The sequence below is a fragment of the Eublepharis macularius genome, chromosome 2 (assembly GCF_028583425.1).
Source record: "Eublepharis macularius isolate TG4126 chromosome 2, MPM_Emac_v1.0, whole genome shotgun sequence".
NCBI lineage: Eukaryota > Metazoa > Chordata > Lepidosauria > Squamata > Eublepharidae > Eublepharis > Eublepharis macularius.
In genome coordinates this window covers 118,708,478-118,726,417 of record NC_072791.1, presented here as the reverse complement: position 1 = coordinate 118,726,417, position 17,940 = coordinate 118,708,478, and the positions used below count along the sequence as shown (strand labels likewise).

At 38.9% G+C, this 17,940-nt stretch overlaps 1 protein-coding gene across 2 annotated transcripts in view; it reads left to right on the top strand.

Annotated features, from left to right (window-relative positions):
- PARVA (parvin alpha) overlaps positions 1 to 17,940 on the top strand; it is a 105,146-nt gene that overhangs the window by 68,270 nt on the left and 18,936 nt on the right. For both annotated transcript variants that reach the window (XM_054970760.1, XM_054970761.1), the window contains exons 2-6: positions 6,918 to 7,007; positions 7,117 to 7,187; positions 11,451 to 11,553; positions 12,266 to 12,406; positions 15,368 to 15,483. In XM_054970760.1, the coding sequence (XP_054826735.1) occupies positions 6,918 to 7,007; positions 7,117 to 7,187; positions 11,451 to 11,553; positions 12,266 to 12,406; positions 15,368 to 15,483 (521 nt within the window). The remainder of the gene's footprint in view (positions 1 to 6,917; positions 7,008 to 7,116; positions 7,188 to 11,450; positions 11,554 to 12,265; positions 12,407 to 15,367; positions 15,484 to 17,940) is intronic.

Here is a 17,940-nt window from a genome sequence, read left to right as displayed (position 1 = left end):
TCCACTGCAATAAAATCCTGCAATGTTTTGGTCTTATTATTGATGGACCTGGCATTGCCCAACACCAGTGCCAGAGGGAGGCTGTATCTTCTAGCCCCACTACCAGCATGCCTTGGGATGGGATGCAGGTTGGAAGGACACCAAGCCCTATCATGTCTCCGTGGCCTTCCCTTCCAGCCCCACGTCCCACTGCCATACCTCCCTCGACCCCAGAGTACTGGGCATTAGTTAATTAAATGGGTATTAGAGTTTCCATTGCCCACCAAATCATGTTATGGGCTTGAATGGCCCTGAAGAACTGTGTTTATCCAGTTTAGAACATCTGCGGAACAAGATTTTATGTAGATGCTGATGCAGTCATACATGTTCCATGCATGCAGACATTCTAATGGAATTGTGTATTTCAGTCTCAGATGACTTAAGTTCTTTTCAAGTTAGAAAGATTTAAGCATCCTTTGAACAACATGACGGGCTTTAAGACTATAAGGCTTTTTTCTTTTTTTGACAAAATACGGAGGCAGCACTCAGTGAATAGATAATTCAGAGATTGTGTTGCTATGAGAATGTTCTGTTTTGGATTAAAATTCCATAGCATTTTGCATATTAAATGAGATTTGAAATGCTTTTTCTAGCCAGTAGTTTTCCAGTGGTGGTGTTGGGGGAGCCCTTGGGTTCTTCATACTTCCTCAAGGGTTCCTCAAGTGAGAAAGTCAGTGACTGTCATGATAATAAAGTAAACAATGAGATGAGGCAGCTAGCAGTGACTGATCTGTGTCATCAGTAGTAACAGAGTGATGACAGGTAGCTATCATGCGACACCAGCCAGGTGATGTACTTCTCTGTAAATGTCAAGGACACCTGGGCTGGCACAGTGAGTCAGCACTGTGTGGGGATAGGCTACTAAGTAATATATAAGGATGCAGAGTCTTGTATTGTGAAGAGCTCCAGCTCTGCGGGTTGCTGGCGGAGCACTTTGTCAGCCAACGTAATATATCTGTAATGTATCCACCTGTAAATTGTATAATACACCATTTGTACTGAAGCTTGGTGTGTCGTGTCTTGTCTTGAACCTGCCACTGATGCCTGTGTAGCATAATCAGACTGCAACAGTGACTGGGGAGAAGCATTCTTTAAAGGCCTCTTTTGTTCTTTTCCAGATGCATGTGGCCACATGAAATCATGATGTGTTGCATTTTTACAAGATGATAAACCTGTTACCAAGGAACACGTATGTGGCCATGCACACATGCACCTCAAACTCTGGGACTTTGGGAATCTGGATCTTTGTATACTTGGATTGAAGACTGATATGGCATCTTCTCTATAATATAATGAGATGATTGTTCTAAAAAAGGTTAACTTTTATTAACTAGAAATGGATAGCGTTCAGACAATTCAGAAAGGAAATGTAAAGGGTACTTGGCAATCAAAGTATTTGGCAAGTCAAATTAAAATACTTAAAATATCTACTTCAACAAGTCCTAATCACACAGTTATTAAACTCTTTGATTTTAGAATTAAGATACTCAGTCACATCTCATGTCATGGCTAGCTAGTCCAAGAAAGAGTTGGGTGGACGTGTGCATATCTTTGAAGAACATGGGAAGAAGGACTAGATGAGAGAAGGAAAGAAAATGAAACATTGCAAGGGGGAAGCTTGGGGATATAAGAGAGTTATGCTGGAGACATGAGGAAATGGTGGGAGCTGGCAGGAGCCAGAGAACCAGGGATTCTGGAGTGGAGCCTTGAGAGAGACAATGGGAGGCTCCATAGCAGGAACCAGGAGCCATGTTAAAGCAATGGGGGTGGGGAGGGAAGAGTGTGAGGAATATGGTCCATAGTGAGAGAAAGAAGTGGAGATTAAGAAAAGGGAGAAATCATATCATACCTACCAGTCCTGAAGAGTGCATTTTGTTTCCTTAGTGCTGGAGGTGGGCTTGGATGGAAAAATATAACTTGCTTGTGTGTTTCTATGTGTTTATATAAAATGCTTTTTAATGGCTGATTTTTGTTGTTGTTGTTTGCCACTTCAGGGACCCAGACTTGGGTGAAAAGGCAGAAATGTTTTAAATAAATACAAATCTAATACATTTAAATCTCAGATCTTATATATCTAATTTTCAGCCTTTGGGTGGGATGCGTCCTGTAATAGTTCTTGGGGTCAAAGTAAATGATCTTATCTGCTAGTTTCAGGCTTCAATTAAATTTATTTGTTTGTTTATTTATGTCATTTAAAGTCCGCCTTTCTCACTAAGGGCCAAGCTACACATGACGAATGACACTTGAACGGCAAGTGGATTGAGTGGAGGGCAAGTGAACAGGGAGAAATACACTTGCCGTTCAAGTGTCATTCGTCATGTGTAGCTTAGCCCTGAGTCTCAAGGCAGATTACACAGTATGAGATTAGTACAATCAGTATCACATACATTTCAATACAATATCAAGGACATTTCCACAAACAATGCCATAGGGTAAACAGACACAAGTTTAAAAGATATAGCATTAGCCAGAATCCAATATAGTGTAGAAAAAATACTGAAACAGAACATAATCATTTCTTGGACTGACATTAGACAACATGGAGCACAGGTTGTACATATGAGTACCTATTTAAAGCAACAGATCATATATAAGGCAATAGAGTGATGAAGTCTACGGTCCCTAACTTATTAGCAAAGCATCTGAGACCCCATCCCTATAATACAGCCCTCCAATTTGAGTTAAAAGCCTTTTTGAATAGTTCGGTTTTGCATCGTTTGTGGAAAGCCAGGAGAGTGGGAGCTCTTCTGACCTTCTCAGGCAGGTCATTCCACAGGATAGGGGCCACCACAGAGAAAGCCCACGTACGGGCTGCTGTTGATTTCAACCATGTGCAGCCTGGCACCTGCAGGAGCTACTTGGGCATCAAAAGCTGACTGTGACATAGTCCTAATATTATGATTAACTCAAACAATAGTGACTGGATTTTTCTTACAGATGTGATATGCCTCAGGTGAGTTTAGCTATCATGATTAACTCAAGGAGACTAGATTTCTGTCTTTGATGTGACTTCTGTAATATTTGTTTTCCTCTCTTACAACACTGGCCATTCTTTATGTGGCCATAACCTGAAATGTCTTTAGCTAGTTAGAATGTTTGACTTTAAGATGACCCTTCCTGTGAAGAGTACCTGAAAACTTTGATTTGCATTCTGTCAATTTTAGTTCACATTTATTTTTTTGAGACTGAGTCTGATCAAGACTGCTTCACCCCCTAGTCTTTTGGCACCTCTTATCTGGGTCTAAAAATAAAGTGGGAGGTGTCTTAACATGGCTTTCTCCAAATTCTAGAGTATTATAAAGCTAGAGTTTCTAGAGGGATCCAGGGAGCGAGAAACCAGATAGGTCTCACTAGTGCATTATGGGAAGTGTGTGCTACAGAATGTATATTCTGCCCCATATCCTCTGAAATATACAAGGGCTCCATGGCAGACCTACAGTGTTTTTTTTTTACCAAACATGAAAAAATTGAAAGTGCAATAACTACTTATCGAGGAAATTAGTTTTGATTCCTCCGTGTTAAAAAAAAATTAAAACACTGATCTTGGGAAATATAAATACAAAAAGAAAAAGTCTAGAAATTGTAGGATGAAGCTTCTGGTTTGTATATATTAAAGGAATTAAGCCAATTTTAATCTTGTGGGTATTTGTGTCTCCAGGCTTACTCATCAGTTTCTAGTGTCTTATAGTCGCTCTATATAATACTTTTGACACATGTTCTTCATGTGTTAAATGAAGCAATGTTAGCCAGGAAGTGTAATTTTAAATGACAGAGCCAGCAGAGGTTGCTCTGTAGGGGATGGATTCTCTCACAGCCCGCCACTGCCTCTGGCTTCTCCCCTTCCAGAGCCTTTGCCCTATCAAGGCTTGGTTAATTCAAAGTTTTAAGCAGCAAGAACAGCAGGGTAAAAGCCCTGGAGGAGGAGACAGTCTGGCACGCCAGAGGCAGCAGAGGGCTGTGATAGAATCCGTCCCTTCCAGAGCGATTTCCACCAGCTCTGTCTTTCAAAACTACACATCCCGGCCAACATTGCATCTCCTGACACTTAAAGGACACTCACCCTAGCATCTCATGTAGAGAGACTCATAGTGGAGCTGTATGTATTATTATTAAAGTACAGTATGTTGCCCACTATATCCTATCGTATAGATTTGACACATGTTCTTCACGTGTTTATATATATAAAATTATATATATATAATTTTTCTGCCTTTGAGTCGGTGTTATCAAATATAATTCATGAGAGGTACTTTTGAATGATTAATTTAATTATATGATGAATTGGGGAGCATGTTACCCTTGGATAGAACTATACAGAACACAAAAGGGGCTCCACTACATGGCTATTATCAAAAAGGAACAAACTGCCCAGAGATAGTAAGAACAATGCAATAATTACTACAAAATCAATATATTTCTTTAAAGTGCAAACATGTTGAAAGTGCCAAGCTTATAAGATGTAGTAATGTAATACAATCAGATTCGTCCTATATCCTCTATAAAGTACAACACTTGATCAATAAGTAAATATCACTGAACGCTCAAGTAAATACATATCACTGAATAAATATCACAGGACCAATCAGCAAAAGTGGGACATGGGACATGTTTCCGTTAAGAGACAGAAAAGTGAAGAAGGTAAGTATATTTCATGTTGCAGTAAATGCCTGGATGACTTATTTTGTTTTCTCTATTTCTATAGAGAATGAATGGATCTTCATCCGGAGAAGTCACAGGATTCAATGTAATGAAAAGCCGGAATTCATAGTAACAAAAAGCCAATGAGTTTTGCCAGCATATTGGTACTTTCCCATTTCGAACCAAACTTCTTCAAATGCTAATATATTATTCAATGAATGATCAAGCCCAATAAGCAGTTACAGTCTCACCACCGCATTGGTTTAATGGGTGACGATCTGACATTAAATCCTTGTGACTTCTTCAGGTGAAGAGCCGTTCATCTGGAGGGCGCACACCTATAGAAATAGAAAAAACAGAAAAGTCATCCAGGCATACTTACCTTCTTCACTTCTCTGTCTTTTAAAGGAAACATGCCCCATATTGAATGAACTTTCACTGGTTGGATGTGTTAACCTCATAGGACGTTTGTTGATTGGTCCGGTGATATTTATTTAGTGATATGTATTTAATGATTGTTCAGTGATATTTATGTATGGATACTGATTGATTGAGTGTTTTACTTTATAGAGGATATAGGACGAATCTGATTGTATTACATTACTACATTTTATAAGCTTGGCACTTTCAGCATGTTTGCACTTTAAAGACATATATTGATTTTGTAGTAATTATTGCATTGTTATCCCTGGGCAGTTCATTTCTTTTTGGTAATAACCCTTGGATAGAAGGCTGTTTTCTCTTCTCTTACGATAGGTTTTAATATACCATGTAGTCCACATAGAATATAAATTCAAACAAATAAATAGATTACAATCCAGTTAGATTAGCAGTGAAACACTCATGTTCCGCTTCTCAGTTTTCTGTTTAGGCTGTGTCCAGATATCCCTCCTGAGAATGATGATACCTGGTCACTCTTTAAAAGAGACCTCAGTTGCAGCAGTTGTGACCTATTGTCAGTATTGGACAGAATGGTAGCCCCCTCTTGGATGCAGAACATGCCAAATCCAAGTAGATTAGTAGTTATTGGACCACCCCCATCCCCAAATATATACTTTGCATATAATCTGTGCTAGCGACATATAATTGCAAAGTCCCCATCCTAAGTAAGCAGGGGACATTGCCTTTTGCTCCAAAAGAAGCTCTAGAAATACCAAAATTATACATTATGTTATGTCTTCTGTGATGGTTTCAGGTTTTTTTAAAGTAGCGATTTCTGCACAGAACTCTTTGGAATTTCTTCTGTAGATTTATACATTTTGACACTCACACGTTTCACAATTCCAGCCTGTACTAAAGGTTTATGTTTATACAAACAAGACAATTAAATAGGCTACATACAGAACCAGGCTGCAGATTTCATTCGTGTTCTGCTGTATCGATTATTGTAAGCTGCCTCATAAACATTTGCTATGGATGGACGTGCCTTAAATACTTGGTGGTGTTTCAAAGAGAATGTGTATCATGATGTGTCTAGTCACGCCACTTTTTCTTAGTGCTCATATTTAGAAAAACATGAATTATTGCTATAAATGCTTATAATCTTACTTTATCCACTCTTTGAGTATAGATTTGGAAAACATGAGAGGTTTACATTTTTAAAAAATTGTAATAGATAAAACTATAGGAGCAGCTCTGTTGGATCAGACCTATAGTCCATTTTGTCTAGCATCCTGTTTGATGCACTGGCTAACCAGATGCACCTGAAGGCCTGTAGGCTGGGCACAGAAGCCATGGTCTCCAGCTGTGTGTTGACTAGACTCAAGAACCCTAGTTGTAATGCATTGCACTGTTCCATCTGTGACAGAGAAAATGGGTTTGAAAGTATGTTTCATAGGCCATCTTCTTGAGAGCTGATGTACTCTCTTCTCTCATACCTGGAAAGAAAGGGAGCCAAACCAGGAACCTCCTTAGTCTAGTAGTCTTGAAGAGTGCACAAACTGGGATGGCAGAACTAGCAGCAATTACATGTGTTTTTGCCAGTGGTGAACACCATAACAAAATTTTGAAGGACCTTTGTCAGCTTATGAATAAGTGCACAACCCAGGTGCTATGCTCACCAAGGACATCCAGAGTTGCATTACACATGAGCTGCAATCTATAATCGGCATATATTTTTCACGCTTGATTATATTATTTTGCAGCTGAGATTAAAGGCAGAAGTAAAGCTTTAAATGTACATTATTATTTCCAATTGAAGATATAATTTTGCTAAACTCATCTTTTTTTCCCCCTCTTAGTGTCTGAGCTACAAGAAGAAGGAATAAATGCCATTAACTTACCGCTAAGCCCAATTCCTTTTGAACTAGATCCTGAAGATACTATGCTAGGTAAGGGGAATATTTTTGCCTTAACCTAGATTGTTGAAGTAAAATAATACACCAGATACATATTTTTGGTAATATGCATTTCTCTTGTTTTTTCCAACATTTTCTAAAGAGGAAAATGAAGTGCGAACAATGATTGATCCCAATTCCAGAAATGATCCAAAACTACAGGAGCTGATGAAGGTAATTATAAAAGGACTTCAAACTTTTTTGTAATAAAATATAATAAATGCAATGTTTTCCTTGTGCTACTTCAGGTTTGACCTTTAGGGACAAGGGGAAGGAGCAAGCAGTATAAGGCCAATGGACAGGATTCAGACTAGAGATGGGCACAAACAGGGGGAAAAACCCAAACACGATGTTCGTTGTTCGTTGCCGTCCATGAACAGTGATTCATGCACATTGAAGGATATGACAGGTTCATGAACATGTTCATAGTTGGAAGTTCGTGGGAGCCAGAACGGCCTCCTTGGGACTTAGCTGAACTTGAGCCAGGGAAAGGAGAGTCATGTTATTTTCTCTTCAAAGTGGCAAAAACTGGTCTGTCTGCTGGAAGCTAATTTGAGGGGTTACAAACTAAACTTCCCAATGTCCAACACCCACCAAATTTACAGGGGACATAGTCCTCACTGTCCTTTGAAGACCCCCCCAAGTTTCAGAGAGATTGCACCCCTGGAAAGGCATGATCCATGGGTCTCCCCCTTTCATGTCATGTTCTCTTCACAGTGGTAAAAACTGGACTGTCTGCTGGAAGCTACTGTGAGGGGTTACAAGCCAGAAGGAAAGCCAGAAGAAGTTCAGACAGAGTTCAGACAGTCCATGCCTATGTTGCCAAGGGAATTAATTGAAAGGCACCAGACTGTCTGGCTTGATGAACGGCTGATGAACGGCATGAAGAGGGCTTGGAACGAACACATGTTCGCCCGGAACAAGGCCTCACAAACAGTTTGCTCGCAAACAGCAGATTGGGCTGTTCATGGCTTTTTTTTTTGTTCGTATTGCTGTTCGTGCTCACCTCTAATTCAGACTCCTTCCTAACTTCCTCAAAGAAGACTCCCCCCCTCCCCAAAAAGCTTATCTCTTTGGAAACCTCTTAACCTATGCATCATTGGCTCATTTGTAAGGAATTTGCTGAAATTTGAGTAAGCCCTGCCAAATTCTCATCCACCTTTATTCCAAGCTGGGTTGCATATTCTTCAAGATTTGACAGAGGGAGGGGGGTAATTTTATCTGTTCCACTTCCTCACATGATTAAGGACACTTCAGTGTTTGTGTTGCGGCATTTTGCTTTTGCTATATCAGGCTATATAAGATAGTCTTCTAATCAAGTTATAGGCCTAACCGCTATAGATGTTCACTATAGTCAGTATTGGTGGGAAGAAAGCTTGCATGCTGGGATAAAATTTCTAGGGTATGTATGGGTTTGTATCAGTTTGAATGAATCTACTGTTAATACCTTTTGAAATATAAAGAAAAATTAGATAATACTAGTCTTGTGGAAATAATAGGTTTTTTCTCCTTAATTTAATTATTCTGCCAACAATATTATTAAATTAGATAAATTCTAATCCCCAAAAGAACTATTTATTTATTTAAAACATTTCTATGCTGCTTTTCCACCCAATTGATGGTCCCCAAGGTGGTGAGCATTAAAACAATAAAACATTTCAAACATTAAAAAACATTTAAAATACGTACGTACATACACATACGCATACATATGTGTGTGTGTGTGCAAAACAATTAAATAAAACATAATATAAACACAAAATATGAATATTTTTAAAAAACAGACAGCAAGGCTAGTAACAGTAAGGAAATGCCAAAGAAAAACAAAAAAGTCCTCATCTGCAGGTAGAAGACAGTGCTAGAGGGAAAAGGTGAATCTCTCTGGAGAAGGAGTTTGAGTTTCAATGCCTCAACCAAGAAGGTTGTTTCTCAGGTTCCCACCTGTGTAGCCTCATCCAAAGCAAGGCTTCTAAAGATGACTGGAGTAGTTGGGTGGGTTCATATGGGAATAGGCAGTCCTTCACAAATGCTGGCTGCAAGCCACATAAGGTCAATATCAGCACCTTGAATTAGCCCAGAAGCAAATGGGAGCCAGTGTAAATGGAATAAGACTGTACTGATATGGTCCCTACCATCCATCCAGTCAAGAGTTCTGGCCAGAGTATTCTGTACCAACTGTAGCGTTCAGATTGTCTTCAGGGGCAGCCCCACATAGAGCACACTGCAGCAATCTAATCTAGATTTTACCAGGGCATACATTACAATGGCAAGATCTTTCCTACACAAGAATAACCACAGCTAGCTCACCAGGTGAAGCTGGTAAAAGGGGCTTTGACCATCACTGCCATCTGTTCATCAAACAGGAGGCTCAAATCCAATAGCACCCTCCCTAACCTACAAACATATTCCTTTAAGGGGAGTGCAACCTCATCCATAAAAGGAGATATCCCAGTTCCTAGATCAGACTTTTCTCCCACAAGTAGCATGTCCATTTTGCTGGGATTAAGCTTCAGGTTTAGCCCTCATCCATCCCAAAACTGCCTCCATGCACTATTTCAAGGTTTCTACAGTCTCCCTGGAATCTGCTGGAAGTGTGAAACACAGCTAAGTGTCTACATATTGGTGTTACCTCAGTCCAAATCTCCAGATGACCTCTTCCAGCAGTGTCACATAGTTGTTAAAATGCATGGGGGATAAGATGAAACCTTGCAAAACCCCAGTAGTCAAGGAGATGCAATACAGTCCCTTGGCACCACGCTCTGATACCTATTTTCAAGGTAGGACTAAAAGTACCACAAAATGGTGCCTCCCAGTCCCAATCCTGAAAGATGGTCTAGAAGGATATTATGACTGATGGTATTGAAAGCCATTGAGTAGTCCAGGAGAATTAACAGGATAACACTTTCCCTATCCATCTCCTGGCACAGGTCATCCACTAGGGTGACCAAGGCCATTTCAGTCCCATAACCAGGCTTGAAACCAAACAATCCATTCAGGAATCCCTGAACTTACCCAGCCACCACTCCTTTAATTACCTTGCCCAAGAATGGTACATTTGAGACTGAGCAGTAGTTATTCAATTCTCCTGGGTCCAGAGTAAGTATCTTTAGGAGTGGATGCACCACTGCCCACTTCAAGGCAGGGGTGATCATCCCATCTTTCAGGGAAGCATTTACAATCTCTCAGTCCCAGTTTGCCAGCAGATTTAAGCAGTCAGGAGGAACAAGGGTCATACAAGCAGGTGGTGGGTCTTAGAATTTCAAGAATCTTATCCACACCCTCAGACTGAACAAGCTGAATGTTATGCCATACAACTGGACAAGTTTGCACCCTGGGACCATCCAATCCTGTAGAGTCCAAATTGGAACGTATGTGAGAGATTTTATTGTTGTTAAGCAAAACAATAGCAGCAGGCTGCAGTCTACTTCCTCCTATAGGCCAGAACCCACTAGGTCCCTTACCACCAAGAAAAATTCCACAGGTCTACACTGTGCAGATGCAGTGCTGGTGGAGAATACTGGGGTTTTTTTGGTCCCATGGAGTAGGCTTTAAAATAAGTTCTATCCCATGCTGTGTTGTATTCTTCCCGAATCCTTCTCCACTGTCATTCTAGCCATCTCCCTTTCTTTTCATTGTCTGAAGTCCCTCAGTAAACCAAGTAAACCTCTCAATAAACTTCTTAGACCTGAGAGAGGACGCCTAGGAGCAATCTTGTCACTTGCCAAGGTCATTTCCTACTATGGTTTTTTCTGAAGGCTATTCACAAAAAATGGTCGTGTCATTTCCTACTATGGTCTTTTCTGAAGGCTAGTCACAAAAAATGGTCGTGTGCATAGCTTCCTGATTTCCAGTATGTTTGTAAACATGCATGTCATTCAAAAATTAACATTCACTAAGATCATGTATAAGGTACATTTCAAAGCACCTCTGTATAGTATCAGTTAAGCCTTTGATTCAGCTCACAATTAATTTGCACTTAAGCTCTACTGAGTTCAGTGAGAATTAAGTGTTTTTAGCTGTGCTCTGGATTACAGTTATTACATTTTACTCCTTCATTTCTGCATGTAACTGGCATATTTGCTTCTAGGTAGCTGCAAGCCTTTTTTAAATTGGTTGCGAGTAGCATTCATTAAGTAAGCAAGAGAGGAATGCCTCTAGTATAATGTGGAAGTGAATAGCAACTGCCCGTAGGTAGAACTAATTTGCTCTTCTGTAATATGTACACAAGATCTCATTCTTACATCTTAATCCCTGTGGTTTGTATGCTTTCTCTAATTTAGTTTAATTTGTATCTATAGCTTTTTGATTCATTGCTCTTTTGGTGATCTGTTTTTCTGAGAATTTACTATTGTTTCCAGTAGCCTTTGTGATTATAATTGTACAACTGCAATATTGCTAAATCTGTGCAGTATTGCTAAATCTGTGTCTCTCACACAGGTGTTAATTGATTGGATTAATGATGTATTGGTAGGAGAACGCATCATTGTGAAAGACCTGGCTGAGGACTTGTATGATGGTCAAGTACTGCAGAAACTCTTTGGTAAGGGGAAAAGCACACGTACACAGCTCCTAGCTGGACAAATCTTTCCCATTATCTGTTCATCCCATACACTGTTGTTTTGCTTCTTTTATCCATGGGACTCCTCTCAGTAGTATTGTTCAACTCCACGGTCTCAACTATTCATTTAATACAGGCACATAGTAGTAAAGAAATAAATGTGAGATTCCAAAACCTCCACTTTTACCAATATACTTGTAGATGCCTTATTTTTTATGATATCACAAAAATTCTTGCAACAGCTTTTCCCATGTTTGTATTGCACTCCTATTTATGCATGCTAAGTTTTTTAAAGGTTTATGAAGCTGACTATTTTATATTGTAATGCATTTTTATTGAGGATATCTGGATTTAAGATGTTCGTTCTGGAAACTATAGTCTTTGCATAACTGATGTACTCTAGATGGTATAACGTGGGGTTATTGTTGTTTTATTATACTTTGCATCCTTTTTGGTGAACTAAATAGAAAAGCTTATTTGCTATCCTTGTGTTTACCTATGAGAATACAGATTTGTCATGGAAAAATAAATGGCTGTACCTAAGCCTACCGGAAAAATTGTCAATAGTTAATATGAAACTTTAGACTAGTTATATGTAAAAAAATCCATTATGGTATGTGGAACAGAATGTCTTCACATTGCACTTGGTATGTGGAGTTGTGTAGTCATTTTTTTTCTTCCATTATCACTTCAGAGAAGCTTGAGAGTGAGAAACTCAATGTTGCTGAAGTCACGCAGTCAGAAATAGCTCAGAAACAGAAACTGCAGACAGTACTTGAAAAGATCAATGAAACCCTTAAACTTCCTCCAAGGAGCATCAAGTGGAATGTTGACTGTGAGTTGTGTATTTTATAATGGAAATCTAACAGATGATATTAAAAGTTATCTTATTGTAGTAAATCTATTACATTATGTAAAATACTGAATGTAAATTAGTTGAAGAAGATTTCACAAATACTTCATGTTAGCTTAGGTGTGCATTCCAGTATACAACAAGAAGTTTGTTTGTGCCAAATTATAATCCTGCAAATATTACAGTTAGCAGTCACTGCTATTGTCTATGTATATACTATAATATACTAATTTTTTTTTAAAGCTGAATGTTTAAGTTTCTGTTGTATACATAATATTTTACAAAGGCTTTTATGCACATGCTAAGAATTTTCCACTCAGATGTAATGTGTTGCTGCTCCTAATGAGACTTAAGGCAAATTCACATTACTCATTCTAAGTCGCATGTTCCCCGCATTCCCCACACAATCCCGAGTGCCGGTCACATTACCTCATTAAACAGATGCATTTCATTCGCATTTCTCCCGAATATGTGGTCACAGGTTTTCAACGGGAGTTTGACAGTGGCCGTGAACGGGCCAATGCACAATTTACGCAGTTTTTTTAAAAACCACCCCCCTTCCTGTCTCTCCGGCCGTTCCGAGAGTTCCTATTGGCTGATTCAACTTGCAAGTGCTCCGTAGTCTGCAAAAGACTGTTTTTGACTTCATAGCATTGGATTTATTGATTATGCTGTTTCTGAATCAAATCTGGTAGTTTGAAAAATCATTTTGGGGTGAATCCATCCTCAGAACGGACTCGCGAAACTTCCTTTTTAACTGTTTTTTATTTATTTAATTTTATATTACTGTAATATCGAAATTACGAAATATTGAAATAATGACACTCCAAGCAAGTGAAACTTCAGTAAAATTCAGGCACTGAACTGTCCTGCATAGGAAATGCCCACGAAAGCTTCCCACATGCTTCCAAATTTCCAAAAAAGAAACGGGAGAGAGCCATCAGTGCTGTCAGTGGGGGAAAGAGAGGCATCATTATCTTCAATGATGTTTCTTTATAAGGCAAGATCGAAATAACGGAAAAGTGCGCTCAAAAAAATAAAAAAAAATGGGCGGGAAAAAAAGGTCCCACCCAAAAAAGCAGTTTTCAAGCGGCCGTGTGACCGGAGGGACGCGCGAGAAAGACGGATTGGAAGCAGGAATGTGAACAAAGAGGGAAAAATCGCGGATTGGAGGCAAACAGAAGATATCCGATAAACATGCGGGTAATGGGTGAATGTGGATTTGACCTTAGAGGAACTATGGATAAGAAAAAGGTCCAGAGAGCTGAGGGCAATGTATTTAGAGATACTCAATTTTCTGGCTACAATAATGCTGCAAAATGATATACAGTGCCATCCTAAACCCTCCTAAATCCTTCTAAGCCTGCTGAAGTGAATATTTAGTATTGCAATATTAGGCTGAGATTTGCCCAGAGCCTCAAAGGTAACTGTTGACTGAGAAGAGGTTGGAGCCTAGGGCTCTTTGGTCCAAGTCCAACTCTCTAGCCCACTATATTTCACTGAGATACCATTCAGTTGAAATGAATGCGCAGTTAATGAGACCAAAGCTTGCTAGATTACGTGTATGTAATGTACCGTCCTGTTATATGATTTGAATTAAGCATTTATGCAAATAGATATAGTATGGAAATTTTTTTAAAGCAGAATTGTTGCATATTTATGGATTGCAGAGGGACCTCTACATAAAAATTTGTTACAGCAGGAAAAGGATATCTCCTTGGTTCTTTTGCTGCTTTGATAGGGTTGCAACCTATCTGGTTCTAGTGGGGGACCTCCCGACAATGCTTCCCATCCTTGCCCCTACTCAATGGAGTGACAGGAGGAAATGGCAGGAAGAAATCGTGTTGATGCCTAGATGTCATTTCCTGAACAGGAAGTGAAATCATGATGCTCTAGGAATTTTCAAATCTCTATGGGAGAAATTTTTGAAATTCCTAGAGCATCATGATTTCACTTCCTGTTTCAAAATAGGAAGTGATGTCATGATGCCCTAGGACTTTGAAAAATCTCTGGTCCCTACTGTAGAGTTCTGAAAATTCCTAAAGTGTTGTGAATATTATTTTCTGTTCCAAAACAGGAAGTGACTCCCCTAGATGTTTCTGCTCCCCACAATGCTCCAGAGAGCTGGCAGTCCTACGCTTTGGTAGTGTAACAATACATAGACTTTGAAAAAACTGAAATAAAAACATGAAAAATTAATGTTAATGATTTAAACAATGTCTAAATTCAGTGGTCACAGCCATCAGAATAAGAATTAGAATAAGAAAAAAACTAGATGCAGATGCATTTTTTTTCTTTTGAAGCTAGGAACTTGATACTGGATTAAAGATTTCCTACAGTAAGTTTTTTGATACTTTGCAGTCTTGTTAGCATTAACTAAGCATTGGAAACCTGCTGTGAATAAGCTTACAGCAACAAGAACGCTTAACAAGTTCATGAGGAATGTTTGAGTCACTCAGTTTAGTAAGTTATTGCTCAAGGGTACAGGCTAAATGGGCTCATTCGTCTTCCTGTAGACATTGTGACACTTAAAAATGAATTAAGTGCATGTTATGAATACAAAAATATCCTTCTGATAGTTCATAAATCGACACTAGAATAGAGAGGATAATAGAATAGCACAGAGGGAGAACAGACTGCACTTAATAGCACTGCATAATAAAATATGCCTTTTGCATCAATCTTAGATTTCCATCTTCAAGCCAATGGAATCCAAACAAGCAGCAAAACCTAACCTGAGGAATATTGTTGATTGAGCTGCTTTCGTAGCACCAGTTGAATTATATCAGGAAGGACAGACATTTAAAGGAAAATGCGTACTCTTTCAGCAGTCTCTAGGAACAGCAAAGAATAAAATATCTTGCATAGCCAAGGATGGGGACACTACATGCAAAAATAAATATTGGTTTTAGTTATGTAACTTGAGTTCTCAATTTGTTTCAGCTGTCCATGCTAAAAGTCTAGTTGCAATACTGCATCTTTTGGTTGCTTTATCACAATATTTCCGTGCCCCGATCAGACTGCCGGATCATGTGTCCATTCAAGTTGTTGTGGTCCAGGTATGAAAGATGAAATCCATGACTTGTTGGAATTTCTGTGCATTTTTTGAAATAGAAACACTGACAGAAATGGACGCGGGGGAGGGGAGGGTTTGGGCCATTTAGCCTCAATTAGAGGGAATGGGGTGATTCCCACTGTTCTCCCTCATCTGTCAAGACTCCTGGGAGACACACTCTATCTCCCCCTTTCTTCAGGGAAAGCTGTATTCCTCCTCAGCCTTCATCTTACCTGTTAATATATGGTCTCCAGCCATGTTCTGTCTCGGCCTTCATTACCTTGGTTGTGAGCAGGCTTTTACTCATAAGCAGGCTGTTGTTTGCAGTGGACTTGACTGAGAGGAGACAACTGCCTTCCCTGTGACAACCATTTCCCAATATCTAGTAAGATGGGGTGCTCTCTGAAACCCCACCTACATGAAAAGTTACCCAGTTAACATGTATGCACATGTTCTGACTAACTTTTCTGCAATCAGTCAAGGGAACCAAATTTTCCTTGATGCTAGGCACATTACTGATGTCATAGCAGCTAGATGGTGATATTAACACTTAATATCAAATGCTATTTTAGCTTGGATTGTAAATGTAAAGTTAATCTTGTTCACATTTCTGGTGTTCTTCCTGTACCGCCTCTTCCAGTTTGAAATATTCAGACTATGCTTTATGCTGAATAAATAAATATTGTTCATTGAACACAAGTTCAGTAAACATGCTTTTCAGTTTTACATTGTAATCTAATCTGATCCTAAATTTAGACTCTTCCATAAGTTTGGGAAATATTTGCCAGTCATTCTACGCTGTTGAGGTGGTTCCCTAAACTTTTGACCTTTATTCTTTTTATTTTGATTCTTGCTGAGTTTCACATTGTTTGTGTCCTGTTTATCTTTCCTTTCCTCCCAGCTTCCTTCTCTCTTTCTCCTGCCTATATTTTTGAGCCCTTCATTGTTTAGTAGTTATTTGGTGGCCCTGTGCTATACTGCCTAACTTAAATACAACTTTTTCAGCTTCTTTGAACTATGCATGAGTGGAAATATGTTGCTAAGATATAATGACAAGGAAACTTTGGGTAGATGTCCTTTAAATCAAATATTTAACTTCCAGGCTATTAAGATTGCATTAAAAATCTAGAATGATTCTGCACTGAGTACCATAAGCCAAACATTTTGGTTTTCTCCCATCAGTGCTATAAATACATGAGAAGTACAAGCTTATCTCTAAATTGAACACTAACAGAATTGCAACATAAGAATGTGGCATTCAAGTACTAAGGAAAAGTACCCATTTGTAACCACTTAAAATTCCATTTGTGCATTCCATATTCAAACAACACTTCTACAGAGGTGGATTTGATTGTCTTTTTGAGTAGTTACCGAATATGAGATTGAACTACCAGTAGAACAACATAGTTTGAACAACACTAGAAACACATGGAAACTGTTTGCTGCTGTAATCCATGCCTTGATGGCCTCCAGACTATTCCACCTTTAGAGCCCAATTTAAGATGATGTCTAAATTCCTTTTTCTACCTTGTCTTTTCCGGCACTCTCTGTTGCCATTTCTATTTGCCACCTTAATCAGCTCACCTTCTATAGAGCATTAACATATATGTGAAAGGAATACTTTGTATTAAGAAACTGATCCAACACCTATTGAATATAGATTGAATTGGACTTGTATTCTAAGAGGGCTGCCATCTTGGAATGAATTAACTTAGGATAAATGGGGTGGGGACTGAAAAGATACAATGTAGGTTTCAGGCAATGCATATCCTCTACCCGAGTTATTTTTTCATGTCAGACATAATCATCAAATTATTTTAAAGATATGCCAGTGTGTTTCATTCAACATAGATCAGTTTAGACTTTTTTTCTGTCATGGTTTGCAGATACAGGTCACAGGGCAACAGGCTCCATAACCATTGTATTGTCATGCTACATTTCATGCCAATCTTATTACACTGGAGAGGTGTTTAGGCAAAGCCTTTTTGATTATCCAGAAGTAGAAACTATACAATTCTTTCCAAAAATCTTTTTGTGTTCATGTTTCTTATGTAATTACTTTTGGAGTTAATTTTCATAATTTGAAATATATAATTTATTTATTTAGAAAATGTGTATGTCTCCTCCCCTAGGATCTGCTTGAGGCAGCTAACAAATAAAACAATGCAACAAAACCAAAAAAAAACTATTAAAAATAAACATTACACACAGCATAGAACAAACATTAAACAGCCTCAAATGTGTGCATAACTAAAGTGCCATTAAGTCACAGCCAACATGGCAACTGGTAGAAGAAGGGAGGGCTGCTCCTGCCAGGATTCCCCAAAAGGACATTTCTGCTTCTTAGTGGTGTTTTGAAGACTGAGGCCAGATGGTACTGTTGGCTTTCAGACTGATAAGATAGGAGCTTGTCTCTGAAAGTGTGAAGTTCTCAAAGCTGGGGCCTTGGGGAGTTCAGCTC